The sequence below is a fragment of the Daktulosphaira vitifoliae genome, unplaced genomic scaffold (genome assembly GCF_025091365.1).
Source record: "Daktulosphaira vitifoliae isolate Bord-2020 unplaced genomic scaffold, ASM2509136v1 Scaffold_1, whole genome shotgun sequence".
NCBI classification, from domain to species: Eukaryota; Metazoa; Arthropoda; class Insecta; order Hemiptera; family Phylloxeridae; genus Daktulosphaira; species Daktulosphaira vitifoliae.
In genome coordinates this window covers 65,075,389-65,092,612 of record NW_026099572.1, presented here as the reverse complement: position 1 = coordinate 65,092,612, position 17,224 = coordinate 65,075,389, and the positions used below count along the sequence as shown (strand labels likewise).

At 34.2% G+C, this 17,224-nt stretch overlaps 1 protein-coding gene across 5 annotated transcripts in view; it reads right to left on the bottom strand.

Annotated features, from left to right (window-relative positions):
• LOC126896239 (protein split ends) overlaps positions 1-16,633 on the bottom strand; it is a 37,729-nt gene extending 21,096 nt beyond the window's left edge. For 2 of the 5 annotated variants that reach the window (XM_050668855.1, XM_050668859.1), the window contains exons 1-2: positions 14,650-15,288; positions 316-564 (exon numbers count right to left, since the gene is read on the bottom strand). In XM_050668855.1, coding sequence (XP_050524812.1) covers positions 316-564; positions 14,650-14,732 — 332 coding nt within the window. In that variant the 5' untranslated portion in view covers positions 14,733-15,288. Of the gene's footprint in view, positions 1-315; positions 565-14,649; positions 15,289-16,234; positions 16,258-16,610 lie in introns of those variants that run through there. The other 3 variants (XM_050668857.1, XM_050668856.1, XM_050668858.1) reach the window with 3 other exon arrangements.
• Between the last annotated feature and the right edge of the window lie 591 nt (positions 16,634-17,224).

Here is a 17,224-nt window from a genome sequence, read left to right as displayed (position 1 = left end):
GAAAATTACATTTTTATACGATCAGATATGAAAGAAATAACAGTAAAGCTTAGATGACTCGAACGTTAGTATACTCAAAATATTAAAACTTTAAGAAACCATAAAAACTTAATGCGACTAAATTGATAAATATGAATAATTTCATGTTGTACACAAATAGTATTCTGCTTTTGCTAAATAAACAAAGATACGTCAAAAGTTAATATATCACAGATAATACACGATGTGGCTCATTAATATTATTGTTTATACACATCTATCGTTGAACAGTTCGAATAAACTAACTGCAGAGTTCAAGTTGTACGTTTCTCTTACCCGTGAATATACGGCCTAGTGGGGGCCGGATACAGGTGCGACGATATCGTCGGACTAGCCGATGGGATGGCGGCTGGCTCGTGGTATTCCGTGCTGAGACACCTGTCGTCCAGCTTTTGCTCCACGTTGTGCGCTTTCGAGGCAGACTTGATGTCCATAAACGACACGGTGGCGCACACGCCACTGCCGCCGAGCGCCACCTCCTCTTTCGATCTCGCCAGTATCTTAACGCTCTGCACGCGTCCATACCTGTAGAACAAAAAAAAAAAAAAAAAAAAAAAAAAAAAAAAAAAAAAAAAAAAAAACAATTAATACAAAACAACAATAATCGCACAATGATCGAAATCGGTGAAACATATGCTAGAGACGGGGAAAGGAGGCTAATAACAACAACAAGCGACGTTAATTATTTGTTGCTGTTATTCTTGGTGATATTTTTTAGCGACACACCACGGTATCTGGATGGATCGAGGCCGATGAACCAAAAAGAGAAAAGTTAGTGGGGGCGGCGACCGCCGCACACTCCTCCGGGTGACATCTACCACAGGGCGACCGTTTTCTACACCGAATTGTCAATCAATAAGCGTACACAGTTTTTTCGCTCGTCGTCGTCTCCGGAGGACAACGGTCGTGTTATTATTATTATTGTCGTCGGGCACACAACTGCGTGACGCCCATAATACCGGCCCCGTGCGTTCGTCATAGATACACTGGTAGTTATTTATCCTGTTAAAAAAAAAGAAACACGTTTGCTGCACACACAGGACACGCACTATAAGATGTCCCCAGCGAACGGCTCACACGACAATTTTACATACAACAATCGTCATGGTAGTAGTAGCAAAGTTACACACACAATTTCTAAATAATACAAGTAATTCATTTTACACAATTCAATGAATAAGTATCGCCGTGATCGATATTGAACATCGTTGAAGGTCAAAAACTGCAAATGCTAAGCGACTGTGTGCCACGAGACACTCTTTTTAACCGCAAAAAAAAAAAAGGAATGAACAAATCGGAAAAACGAAATTCAAATTACAACTTACATTATTAATACATACAAGACGAGTGGATTCGAGTAACCGATCGAATAAAATAATAATAATTAGGACGTTTCATACCGCCAAAATTAAAGATAAAACTGTTTTGTAGAGAAATTAAATAAAAAAATAATAACTTCGGAAAAATATATAATAACGCTGTTCATTTGCTATGGAATGACGAAAAAACTTATTCAAATAAACCTAGACGCAGTTATTATTAACCGCATTGCCATTATTTATAATACCCTGGGTCGTGTATAATAATAGTGAGCTTTTATTTTTTTCACGTGTGCAAATCGTACGAGAGATAAGTCAGATTAAAATCTATTGAATTATTACCGCAAACGTGTACATTTTCAAAATACTTATTTTTAGTCGCTAATAAAAAAAGAACTTACGTGGCTAAATTTCGCTAGAAAATTGATATACACGCGCGCGTAGCACATCTGCAGATAATCGACCGACATTATCGTGTCGTGTCATTTCAAATGGAAAAATTGTTTTTCTCACGCCCCCGAGGTACCATTGACACGCCACTAGGTAAGTAGTTGAAGAGAAGAAAAACGTTTTCAGTATACGAGGCAGCGTTTTTCACTTTCAAAGCACTTAACGTAATTTAAGAGCACGTACACCACAAACTGCGGTGCCTAAGGGAAGATAAATAACACAGTTTTCATAAATTTCGTGCAACCGCAATGCTCAGTGTGTTTTTCAGTCCGAAGGGGAACGAAACGCTTCCGCTTGCTATTCAAATTTTTTAATACAAGCGGTTATCGTTTGTTAAAACTATCTAAACGACGTTATACTTGCGATGGACCGGCGGCGATTTAGAGATTGGATTTTTCCCATTTTAAAATAATATATTGCGCGTAATAATAACTGAAACGGTTGTCTGAACAGGGTTTGTAAAAAAAAAAAAAATGCCAAAATAAATAACCGAATACGCATTAACAACGTTTTATAAAAATATATCGTGTTCTAGAAAGCAATACTTAAGAATATTTAAAAATAACTCACAACCATGAGGTGTCCTAAAATGGTACACCGATATCCAACACGTGCAATTGTTTTAAATTCTTAGACGTTCGATATCATTTGTGTTTATAAATTATTTAGTTGGCGGGCAATCCATACGATAAAATGATAATTCTAGTAAAAATAGCGAATGAGATACCAACGTTCCTTTACACAACAATGGAAAGATGTTTTCATGCCGAATACACCAAATGGTTTTTCCAATCCCTCTTATAAGCTTTCAATGTGCGTAGTGTACAAAACAACCCAAAGCATTTTTTATTCTTCAAACAAATACGCTAATTATAGAAAATAAATGAACGCTAATTCGACAAAATTGTTTTCAACGACACATATTATAAGATACAAACAGCAGATGCAAAGGAATTCTTCAATCGAGAACACGTTTTACAATAATTGAGTTAATTGAATAATTAATAAATAATAAACGGTAAAGTTTTTTTTAAAAAGCAAAGTCGACGAACAACAAAATGCCAAATCTACATGTCAATCAAAAACATAAACATTACTTTTATGAGCGTAGAGTTCATATAAACACACACGTGAAATAATGTATACATTCCAGTATATCTAGTGTGCTACTATGTGTTTATTTATAGTCCTGTGTCTGTAGATAAGACAAGATCAAAACAATAATAATAGTTTTTTCATAAGTTTGAGTTATCACGTGGACATGTTTTGGATTTTTCATTCAACAGTAACAATCTAAAAAATAACACCAATGGATTTGAGGCATACTCGATTCAGCTAAGCGTTGAATGAAAAATTAAAAGATGCTTAGGAGTGAAAAATTGCGTTTATTCTCAGTTAAAACGAAAGAGCGACTTAGTTTCCACGATTACCCTAAGAAATAAACAGTCAGCCATGACAATACTGAAGCCCTACTGACGGCTAAATAAATTAACATAATAATAATAATAATAATAATGATTGTAGTGAAGAAAAATCCGGTTCTTCAATCTTATCCGTTGGCAATATTATAATTTTATAATATACATATATTATTCCTAATACAGCGAATTCAATCTCTATATAGATACTGCATTGACCTAAGGTCGTAAAATTGCTCACTATCTTAAAGCCAACACGTAGCATTTATTTGAAGCATACAGGTAACGACGAAATAACAATATTCAATATAAAAGAAACTATTCACATACGCGTCGTTGTTTATGACAGAAGAATAACCAGCACCGACTTGAGAAAATTCTCTCCATTATGCTCAATGAAATTTTTTTACACGTTTATGAACCCAAACATTAGTTAAAATTTACATTGGCAAATTAATGCATATGATATGTTTTGATAAATTAAAATGAACGGAATAACGCACTACGTACACATGAAAATCGGCCATTCATCTTATGTGCGTTATTTGACCATATTTAATCGAGTTTTTTTTTGTTTAGCGACTTAGAAAGAAAAACACGTAGTCTAAATGCAAATGTTTTTAACGCGCTATACATGTTACAGACTTGACCACGGAAAAATTTGAACAGTAGTATTTTTCAGCGGGTTTTTGCGTGGAAAACAAATTCGGCGCGGTAAAAATGGCAAAAACAAAAGGATGGCAAGCAGCAGCCATCGTTAAAAAGCCTTTGGAACGCAAAATAACGGCGGACACGGCTCGGTCGGCGGTGCGGATCACGAGCATCACGGGAAGCCGGGAACCCCCCGCCGCCACAGCGGTGTTCGCCCACCGACCCGAGCACGTCTGTGTGCGTGTGTATGTGTTTCCAGGCTGGCCCCGCAAGCGCCACGTTGCCCAATCGTGCACGCAACAACGCCGCACACCACGCACACACTAAACTATTTCCCGGCTTTCACATCGATACACAACGCCAGGCGGCCGGCCCGTCCGTCCGACCGACGGCCACACCACCCCACACACAACAAACACTTAACTACTAGCCCACAGTTGTTTCTTATTTTAAATACATGAATATTACATGTAAGAATTAAACGAATGGGGCAACGACAGATAATCAATTTCGTTCGCTGTAATGTTGTTTGTCCGATAATACACTTATAGATTTATCCAAATCGTTCACGAAATGGAGAAAATGCCAATTATTCAATCAGTAACGACCGAAAACTGGAAATCGAGAAACAAGAATTAAGTCTAAATATGGTAAGTTTACAAAAAACCCGATAGTTTCGATACGAATCGGTTTTCAAAAAGATAATACGTTACTTGAGACACGCCCTACGCAAAACCGCGAAAACGATGTCGTTGGCGTCGATTTATATGAAAACTAAACAAACAGTAGAAATATAGCAAAATTTCACCGGGAACGACGAAGGTAAACGGCGAAAACATCGTTGTCACACACATGTGACACACATTCGTACGTTAGTACGTTGTTTTCTTATTTGGTTTTCCCGTAAATTAAAAAACACACGGAAAGTCCAATGTGTTTTCGTTGGTGTTGCAACGGTTCAAACACAATGTTTTTAATTGAATTATTTCAAAATCTATTTTTCCACAGTGCGGCGGTGTACTCGGTCGTTGCAGCCATAGATTGTAAACAAACCGAGACGATTATTATCGTTAACTGGATGGTAAGCGTATGGATACGTATATAAATTAATAGTGTATTATTTATTATAAACTAGTTGCGCGGAGTCTTTATAAAATGCAAGAGGTCGAAAAAAAAGACAGAGAGATTCCCTGCTACTACAGAGTAGTACTGGGGGATATTATCGTGCAGGTATTGTATGAATACGGCGATGATGTTGCGGTATATGTGCTCCAGCAGATCGTGAGACAACAGCGACGGGGAGGGCGGAAGGGAGTCATGGTGTGGTGAGGAGTAGCAAGAGAGAAAACCGAACACTTACGGCGGTAAGATCGACGTCGTTGGCGGCAACGGTGCGACGTTGCCGTTTCGATATTTTGATCCGTGACGGTCGAACCTTCCTATGGCACTGTGGCCGAACAACAAACGACGAACGCTATGTGCGCTATAATGATATATATATATATATAATGTTTTATTTTATACGCTACGCCACCGACAACACCTTCACGAACGTTCCTACTGGGTTATTCACCCACAACAATTATGAATAATTTAAAACGGCCGGCTAAAAAATATTCTTGAAAAAATCATAACAGAAACACAACATTGAATTTCGACATAGCGGCGGGAACGATGAGAGTAATAATTATTAGCGCGGCCAATATGAGGTGCAATTACGTAAGGACGGCGGCGGCATGCGTAGTGTTGTGTTGTGAGCACAGAACTAGTAAAATGCCAAGTCGGGGTTAACTAAGTGACTAGACATTGGTGTGGCACTATCTCACATAACAAGCCGTAACGCGTTCATGATAAATAAAAACAGTTCATGGACGATAAAAAAAAAAATATATATATATATATATATATATGTAATTACACAAGCTTTAAATGTTCAGAAAAAACAAGGCTCGAGAGTAAATTAATTATCGAAAAAACAAACAGACAGAATTGGTAAGAACAACGGATTTTATTAACCGGATATCAAAATCATTGGCGTTGTTTACTAGAAAATTGATGTTGTCGTAGCATTTAAATAAATTCATCATTTGTGAACGCACACTTTTTTATGCGCTTCAACGCCACACGATTACTAAATAACGGTTAAGAGACGATGATGATGACCCATATTCATTATATAGTGATAATTGCAATGAACGGTTTTTTCGTCATGAGTTATTATTGATTTGACCAGGCGACGGCGGAGGACGTGTGGTAGTCTCGATTCAAACAAAATAACGGACAATCACAATATTTATTTTATAAAAAGGAGGAAAAGACAACGCACAACGAAAGGCGACCACGGTTTCTTTAAACGAAAATTCCAGCAAACATCAAAGAAAACGCTACTGCTTTCTTTCTTTTTTATATATACATATAAATTGAGTTACGTGTTGATTTTAACATTTTTAAGTATTCTACATTGCATTATAGTTATAATCTAAGAGTTCACTGTAAACAAATAATTTCTAAACAGACTCTAAAATACAGCAAATTATAATTATTTTTAACAGACAAATATAGGTTTAAAGAACTCCTTGATTTTTTTTTTTAAATAAGTTTTGAAAAGTTATGTAACACCAAAGAATAACACTAAACAATATTTATGTATTGTAAAAATGTTCGTGTACAGGAGGCGTACTCGAAATTCAAAAACTAAAAATCAACAACAAAATAAATAGTTGACAAGAATATTTTATAAAAAAATTTGCATTGGTTCGCAGAAACGCAGATCAAGAGAAAGTACTAGTTTATCAAGAATAAAATATAATTTTTTCCTCAAAGCGGCTTCTCACGTGCGATTACAGGTAAAATACGTGCATTTCAATGGCCTCAGAGTTGGTTGCAGTTTGCATTACGCAACACACGCCGTGTTCTGCTGTACTCCAACAAAAACAACAACCATCGGTGGTTACAATCATAATAGCCAACATCAGAAATCATTATTTTTACCCGGCAGCTCAACGGTTGAAGCCAAAATTAGAAGACGTCGTGTACTTTTGGCACAACTCCGTCACTACTGCGAGTAGTAGTCAAATGTGTAATTTTGTAATTTTCCCGTCAAACGCACCGGATGTTGACCGAACCATCTGGTTTTACTCCAATTTTGCAGTCTACACACTCAGTCATCAAATTTAAGTTAAAATAAATATTGTGTGTACACGGGTTGTTGATGAATGCATCAGATTGTTTTTGTATTATTCTCAACATGTTATCGACTTTCAGAGTTCCGTGCATGACGACAATAACCGCGTTTTCTATATTGTAATAAAGTTAGTCGTGCTCAAGCAAAACATAAAAAGTTTGGCGTGAACCATACAAAGTTTAGAAGAAGAACACAGTTCAGTTACTATGAACAAAACCGACGTACCAAATCGCACGAATAATAAAACATTATCATAAAACCCGTAAAAAAGCTCTATTCGTTTACAAAATAAGTAAGTCGTTATTAATAGTCGTCACTCGTATTGATAATGAATGATTGAACGTACGTTACTATTGCGTTCGATTAAATTAAAAATAAGGAGAACGCTTAAGTCGAGAGATAAATTTTGTCTCTAATATACAATATTAAACAACGCGTAGTATTATAAAATAACATGAACGGTCAATGCGTTAATTTGGCGTTGGGACCAAAAAAAAAAAAAAAAAATCATTCTACAAATTACACGACTCGTATTACTTATTACTGCGTGCTCACGTCGACCACAGTGAACTACGAATTCCTGCTGAACCCATCCGAAAAAGGGGCATCGAGTGAAATCTACATAAGCAAGTAAAAATAAAAATGTGCCACATAAGTATTTTTGGAATTCAAACGGGATCTCCCGTTTGCAAACGAAAGGGTATAACGAGTATAAATAAATAACAAGTCGACAGTTTTAAACACTATAATAACAGCACACGAAATTACACATGACAACCGACCGAAAATCACGTGTAAAGTAAAAATTTCTAAAACGCATATTAACACATTCCTAACAATTATAGAAATGTGTTAAATTCTATTCTCATAATCGATTAAGTAACTGAATACTATTATCTTTCGGATAAATACTTTAGCTACTCGCGAAATTTTTAGCAATATTCTTACCGGCAATACTACTGCTCATCTCTTTAGAAAATCAACTCGCTGATATTTAAAAGTATTTCTACTCCAGTTATTCTTTGTATTTTTTTGTCTTTATATAGAAAAGCATAAATACTGAGAAAGTTAAAAACGTCGCGATTGTTGTTCATTGCTGCTGACATCGAACGACCGTGATAATACTTCTGCTGTTAAAGGTGACCTACTCTAGGCATAGTTGTGCGAACAAGGTGGAAATATTCATAGCAATATGTCAGAATAATAATCATTGTTTGAGAATCGCGTGGCAATTTGCATTTACTTATCGTGCAAATAGTCGAGAGAATCGGTAACAACTTTGCGAGCCTGCGGTACACGTGAGGAGTACACCTTTGTGCAAAAAATGTTAAAAAGCGATACGTCAGTTCACAGCAGCTCAACTGTTCGCGTACATTATGTTGTTAATATGATATTGAGTTTAAAGTTCGTTGCCCCTCTCGTCAATTGAATAGGAGCAGCTTCATTCAACCCGGTCACATTGTAATGTGCACTTTCTATAACAAAAGTGTGTACCTACTTGACAAATTAATAAATGTTTAAATGAAATACAACTAACGGTTCGCCATTAATGATACTCGTAGTCGTATTAGCATTATTAATATTCCAAGACAAATACTTAAAAATATACTGTATTACTTACAGCAGTATAAATGGAAACTCTAAGCTCGAGAGAGACGACAACAAATTTTCATCGTAATAAAGTTATCTTTTATAAGAATTAAGTGTGATTTATTTTGACCGAAATGAAAAACAAACTGTAAGTAACTAGCGTAATAAATGGAGCAATAAGTCGAAATACTTCTCAACGTGATGATTCGTACTAAGATTTTGGTGAAGCCTCCTCAGACGTTTTGATTGAGTAAACAAATTCAAATTATTTTTATTTGACTATTAGGATTATAGAGTGACCAGAACGTATACAGAGTACACACACACACACACACACACACCTATAAACAATCAAATGATAAAAAATAAACTTTTACCGATCACATTTAATCGGCTACCTACGCCAATCGGTGTATTATCCCACACCTAGCCGGACTTCTATAGTACAACCGCATTACCCAACCAAGCATAGAGTTGTGTGTTGTTAATAACGAAAGAAAGAACGGTTGTCGTCTGTAGTAGTCCATTTCAAGGCGTACAACAGACACAACGACGTTTCAAATATTATGAACACGTCGCCATAAAATAACATAAAAAGTACATACGTGTGTGTGAGTGTGTAACCCAACCGGTTTAATTTATTTTTGAACCAGTTCGTGAATCAACCACATGCCACTGCCGCCGTCATACGGGTCGCAATTACAGTTGCAGCTAAATGCGATGGGAATATATTTTACATGGCGAACACCTGTCAGCGGTTTGGTGATGTTGACACGACTGAAAACGTTTTCAGTTTTAGTAGCGAAAATGCCCTAAACTTTTTGAGATTTTCAGCAGACAAATGTCATGTACAATGGAAATACAAACAACATTTTATTATGGCGGCAAAAGTATAGTGAAATTTTTGCTTGGCTCTGAACGCCAACGCTGTTCTTCATTATTGCATCATCAATTAAAACCAATGAAACACCCTCCTAGTGAAATCGCTATAACATGTAGCAAGAATTGAATAAGAAACTAAATTAAAAAATTGATATTGATATACAAGAGTCTTATACTTTGTTTGAAATAGTCTATTTTTTCAATTATAATTAAAATAAATAAAAATTTATAGAATAAAAAACGTATAGTTTAACCGAGAGAATGATCAATAAAAAAGATTTTTATCAATTGAGTTTAAAGGTTAAACAATCGATGGGTTTTATCTTGAAAATGTCAATAAAAAGTGTAAAATGCATTACAATATACAAACTACACATTTATTATACAATACCAAAGGTTGAATTTACTAGCTACTAACTAATAGACGATGCGTTACGTCTGAAATATAATTCAAATTACTCATAAAAAATGTTAACTTAAAACTGAAATCGATTACCTAATTAAAAAATAATGTAGCTGATATTTTAATAAATAACCATTTTAATTTTCCTTCATCCAGATTAATATTTATATATACAAATAAATCTATTCATAGGCTAATTTCAAGTATGACAGTAAAAAATAAATGTTATTTCACCTGCCATAACTTGGGATAAGATTATCCCGAATATATTAGTTCACACAATAATATTCCTATAATAAGAAAGCACGTAGAATTAAGAATATTTTTCACGTATCTATGTTAAAAACAATAATTAGAAAATCAGTCCATCTTTTAAAAATAATCGAATTTTTTAACTCCCATTGACGGACAAACATAGTCCTAGCTAATTTCCAGTGACTTGCAAATTTATTTTAACGAGCCGAAGAATTTTATGCTCTTCACAACCTGTTTGAGAAACCATTTTATGTAAGGTCAATGTTCGTTTACCATTAGAATAATATCCAGGACTAAATTTCATCTTTAAAACTAATATTCCATTAATTGATTTGTGGTTTGATTAAAAATAACACAATAAATGTTAATTTAAACGTTGTAGAATATTATTTGATTAATTTGAAACAGTTTATCAATGGAGACGATACTGATTTACGCAAAATGTGTGTAAGTCTAAACATGTTTATTTGACAATAAGCTTTTTTAAAATGGTACAAACTTTATGTTTCAATGAAGCACCTAATATCTTTATTCTTCGATAGACTTCGTTTTCATTTACACAAAGCAGTTAAGTATGGATATATGTTACTAATAGTACATTTTTTAATAATTATCTATTTTTGGACTTGGTTTTTTGCGAAATAAACGCATTATAAAAAAAATTTTTAATTTTCAACAAATACAGAGATTTAAAAAAGGATGTAATTGTTAAATGATTTATCAAACATCACATCGATGCATAGAATTTGTTTTAAGCAAAATATTGTCTTTTTAACATATTTTGAAAATGAGGCATTTGTATTGTAAAAATTAATTAAGCGTTATCTAATTTTTAATAATATAATTGTCATTAAAAATTAATTTAAATTTTCATTAAAATATAATTCAATTTCACAATAAATGTATAAAATAATGCGAATTACTTAAATATAAAAAACTGATTTTAAACAAATCATCTTTCTTAAGTATATCACTAAAATCACAAAATTAAATAAATGTACTATCTCTAGACTAATGTAAGCAGGTATATATTTCCAACAAAATCTAGTTCATACAAGCCACAAAGCACATAAAAAAGTTTATGCAACATAGTGTTTAATTACTTAATTTTTAAAATTTATCATTGAAATTATCATTAACCACTGTACTGAAATAAATACAAGTCTGAAGGTACAGGGCAATATTTAACGAGGTCATACGCTTAGCGATAAGATATTTTTCGACCTATTCCATTTCTTCCGGATCTATGAGACATGTTAACAATTATATTTTTAAACATATATCTAACAATAAACAAAACTAAAACCTAACTGAAAAAAAATAATATCCAAATCATATCAAAAAAAGTCTACACCATAATACCTAGTAAAGATCTTAATATGTACATGAAAAAGACTGTAAAGTATAATTTAACCCGATGGTTAATAAATATACTCAAAATTAAATGTTTATTAAGGCCTTAGGATAGTTATCTTGAGCTAGTACAGTTTTCATAACAGGGTTTCTCGAATACTCGTTAAAAAATTGTGTTAAATTATAAAACGTTTAAAAGAAAAATTTTAATTAATTTTCAACAATTGTAAACTTTCACTAAAGTGTGTATTCATTCAAAAAAAAATTCATGTTGTTTAAAAAGAATTAACACCAAGCTCTATAGATATTACTTGAATAATATAGAAAAAAAATTACTCTCAGCAATTTACTGAATATTTGGCGGGAAAAGTAACACTTAAGAATAGTACATTATAATAAAATTTCTGTGGGTAATTAGAATTAAATTTTCCTACTTGAAAACCTTGTTTCAATCAAAGGCTACATAAATATATGTAATATTAACGGGTTATTAAAAATTAATGAAAATATCAATATATCATTTATAAACCATCAAACACACATCTGATTCTTATTTTCATTAAAAAAAAAAAATGAATTAACTTAGCCACTAACGAAATACAAACGAAAGATGTACACGTATAAGGTCGTGATTACGTTATTCCAAAATATTAGGAGGGGGTTTACAAAAACTTAACAACGAGGAAAGTGGCAACACTCTATAATAATCTTTAACATGTATTATTATAACATTTTGTAACAATAAGAATCGCGCTTATAGGGTTGTGTCCCCTAAATAAACGTGCCGACTATGGCTGTGGTGGTGATGGTAGTGGAGGAAGGCACACCCGACGACAAAAGCGCGCCCTTTTACGCAGCAGCAACATTCCCTTCAGGCGGAGGCCAGAAATCAATAGACGTTATCATGTACGGGAGCAGCCCTGCCCGTTTCGACCTGTAAATTCCGCGCAGACAGCAGTATTTTTCCTCTCTATCGCACAATACTCCCTGCTCACTAAAATACTCTCCCACACAATTTGACGACATACTATTATGACGATGAGGGACTACCACACAGTGTTTCGTGTTCATTTTTATATTTCGACGACGGAAACATCAACTGAGGATTATAACAAAATCAACTGTAAACGGACGACAGACAGAACCCTGCACCTGCTGTCCAGCAGAGAATAAGAAAACCCGTAGAAATGTTGAGAAAATTACTTTTAAGTGGAGAATATCGCGTAATAAGTATAATAGTACCAAAAGGAACACATACTGGTCTTCCTACCGAAGTGAAGGAAGAAGGGCTGTTTACAACAAACGTCACATGTTGATGAGAAACCCATTTCCCTAGTACGTCCTCTCAAGCAGAACTGGTATTTTTATTTTTTACCCAATTTCATGTAACAACCGACATTCCTTTTCCCTAGGTAATAAACGTAGTTATATGGTGTTGGATTTCCACATAAAATGAGTATAAAACAATAATTCTTTGATCTTCGTATATCAATTGATCTTCATTAATCAATGTTGACCGGCTCACACGAAATTCAATCCTAAGAAACAACAAACGAGACGTAAAACCAACAACGTCATCTAACGTAAATATTAAACTGATGGAAAATGCTCCTCTCATTTGTTTCTCGTTTGTGCCACTCAAGGACTTAAAGTGTGGAAAGGAATTTTGGCAATTTAAGTGTTGGTGTAAAAGTAAATCATTGTTATACGCATGAAATATACAATGCCAAAACTTTGAAATACTAAGTTTGTATACAACAAGTAAATAGTTAATAAAAGTTTCGAGTCATTCTTTAATTTTAAATTTAGCGCATGTTAAAAATATAATCAAAGTAAAGCCTATCATTTCTTAATAATACGATTTGTTTGAGATTTTCGCATCATAAATTACGTATTGTTCAAATAACAATGAAATATTTAACGTAATTATAACTTAAAATGATACATAAAAAATTAAAACTGAAACCTATTAAACGTCTTTAATAAAAAAATCACAAAATTATTCAATAACGAAAAGTCATATGCACAACACAAGCAGATAAGTGGTTAAGATTCCTGTTGATTACTGTCGGAACGTATTTTAATAAAAAAAATTAAAATACATTACTTGACTAAGGGGCACATTTTTAAATGCGATCAAATGGTAAACAATGAAAACCTAGATTGAAAAATATTCTCTTTTGGTATTAAAATATTTTACTATAAAATCACTAGATTTTTTTTGCTTTCGTTGCTTTACAAACAATAATAAAATTAATAATAACTCGATTCAATTCTTGATAAGAATCGCAGAGAACATAAAAGACTAATAAGAATTTGCTATATCCTAAAAAGATAGGACAACTAACTAATGTCAAATGACTTAAAACGTCCAGGGACTTCATCCTTCGTCGATCACAACATCAAAAACCTATATTGACAATCTTTATATCGTAATGAATTACCTATGACGAAACTCGTCAACATCTACATGGTTTATATTTGAATAGTAACAATCGCTATACGTCATAATCAAAAACTTGCTATTCATTATATGGTTTTTGATAATACTATACAGTTGTTGATACTAGCAACACCCGAAATAATCTTTCACGAGTACACATATACGACAAGAAATGTATGGGCGTAGGTGCCAGACATGTAGAATAGTTTACTGTATTCGTGTCCAATAAAGTGCAATTAATTTATTACACGACACCACAGATACTAAATGACGTATGATACCAACGTGTTATCAATGTAGCGATTTGACTTTCAATAGATTTCCCTGGGTGATCTACCTGCGCCATACTGTCAAATCCATTGGCTAGTTTGATTATGCGCTCAGATTTTCAGTCAAGTATAAACCAAATAAACAGGTAAAAACACACTAACCTAAACTGGAGCACTCGTTGTGTTCATACACAGGTAAAAACATACAGAGGCTCACTGCGATATAAGCAGATACACTATTCTATTCTTTCAAGTGTGCACTTAGTTTGCACATGATATATAACCGATATGATAGTAGTAATCGAACAACGATAAATTTAGTCATAACATCTGCTAAAGGAATCGTTAAGATTAGATCGACATCGAAAACGGTAATTTCCGCTTTCTGCTTACCTCTTGAAGTGTTCGCGGATTTTCTCTTCGCGTATATTGTCCGGTAGGTTTCCGACCCAAAGATGGCGAGTCTCCCTAACCATTATGTCTCCAACTCTTCATCATTCGGGAACACGCCCAAACACACTGGCCGCACACAACGAATCAACCGGACCAACGAATTTGGACACCAGAGACCGGGATGGCGGCGGCGGCGGACGACGACGCGAACTCAACAACGGGCAAAGCCAACGACGACGGTCAACAGTTAATTAGCGTTAACATCGCACAGTTAGCACACACACACACACACACACACTGAGAAACACGCACGTTTTATGCGATAATCGACACTGACAACAATGATTATCGCCACTAAAAATGCACAACTGAACTAAACTCACTTCACTTTAACACGTCCATCGGGCGGCAGATTTTAAACAAGCGCACTAATTGATTCGTAAAAAATAAATATCAAACAATATTTTAATTAATTAAACAAAAATTAAAACACAAATATTATCATTTATATATGATATAGATGTATATACGTATATATTTTATACCACACGGATATTTTATATACTACTATTTAGCCGATAAATTAACGCGGCACGCGTACTCGTTTGAATCTCATCGGCGAATGCGGCGGAAAACGGAGCAGGGAGTTGCTATGGTTTGTTGACGAGTACCCCCACCCTCCCCTACTGACGCTGCAAGCATACCGTCCGCCTGGCGCGCTGACGTCACCGCAAAACCCGTAGTCCGCGGCTGCCGTGGTTGCGGAGACCCGTAGCGTTTACGGTCGGAGCGGTGGGGAAGAGACGATAGAAACCGCACGAAAACAACTCGCCTCCCACTTTTCAGCTCAGCCGTCGATCGGGCAAATCCATTTCTATCGGGTATGGAACCCAGCGCGGCCGCCAATTTTTGGACGTGACTCAACATCTACTAGGCCACCGCCACCGAATAGGTTTTTTTTTTCTTGATTCTCTTTCTCACTCACTCTCGCACTATTCTCGTTATAACATAAAAGCCGCCCGTTTTCCCGACCGCCGCTTCCCCATCGACAACGATCGTTACTCATTCCTCCTCATGTACACTATTCCTCTCATCAAAATAAAAAGGTTCGTTTATCCAAGAGGGGACCAACACGGTCACATACATTCATTAGCAATTGCCGTAGTCAGCGCTGGCATTATCATTCGACGGCACTCTTGCGAACGTATTTGGGACGTGCATACGAACGTTAACGCCCGTCGTCGGCGGTACTCGTAACGCGTTTGCTATTAGCTCTTCACCATTGTTGCATTGATGTTGTTCATGTGAGAGGTGCTACACTCGTCACCGTGTACGTTATTTCGTAGCTAAATAATAACCTATTCTATCGTTTCTGTTTTGTTTATGGTTTTTTATATTATTGCTAGCGATTACTTAAAAAGTACTTCAATGCAAATACTAAGTAACTAACCTAAATGGTGCGTCATACGATGTATAGTGTACAAAACGTGTCTGTGACCGAACGGCACAATAACAATATAAAAATATTATTTTATTGACATGATCATGTCAAATAATTGGTTATTTTGTTATTTAATAAATTTACCGTTCCATTATGATCAATGTATTGACACCCGTCTCAAAATTTTTCCTTAAATTTTTTACCATTGAATTAAAGAAGTAAAATTATTCACTCATACAACTACTTAAAGTAATCATCTATACAAAATTCTTTGGTCATAAAGGTAATGTGTATTTGAATCCAAAGTATAATGTATTGGATGAAATTATCTATTGAAAAAAATAAGAAAACTGAGAAAATATTTGACTTGAGGTATTTCAATAACTTTTAAATAGATAACATTATATCACGAAAAAATGTTGTAATTTTCGATGAAAAAGTACTCAATATTTACATATTTTAACTTTATTACTGAAACCAAAAAAATCGAAAACTACATTGAATTTGAAAAAACACTTACCGATTGACAATTACTTCTGCCCATTTTTTTTCTTGTAAATTATATTATGCTACAAATGTACTACATATCTCATTGTTATTATGACGCAGACTTGTATTTTATTATTATTGACTTTTAAGTTTTTAAACTGCGATATATTTGAATAAGTGTACTAATATGTATATATTTGAGGTTACTTGCATATGAAGTAATCTGATTTAGCAACATGAATAACATATTTTCTCAATTGTCATATAGTAGATTTACTTATTATTAAAAATATGTCGGAAACAAAAAATAAATTTATATTTTTTGGCGTTTTTAATAAAAATTTGAGTATTTCTGTATTGACGGCCATTAAAAAGGAAAAGTAAGAATAACTATCCTAAAAAGAAAAAAAGCAAACCCTTCAGAAAGAGGGTTTCCTCAAAATAAACGTAGTTAGTTTCATTTGAATTTTTGTTTAGATTTTATTTAATATAAAAAAGCTAATTTTACTCAAAATTAAACATGTCAATCTTGCTTGGTCTATTGTTGAAAGTAAATTTCAACATAGGCAATGTGAAACGTTTTTTATATCAGGTTAGTTCCAGATCTAAAAAAAAAGTAGCAAAAAAATTTTTTTACCAACTGAA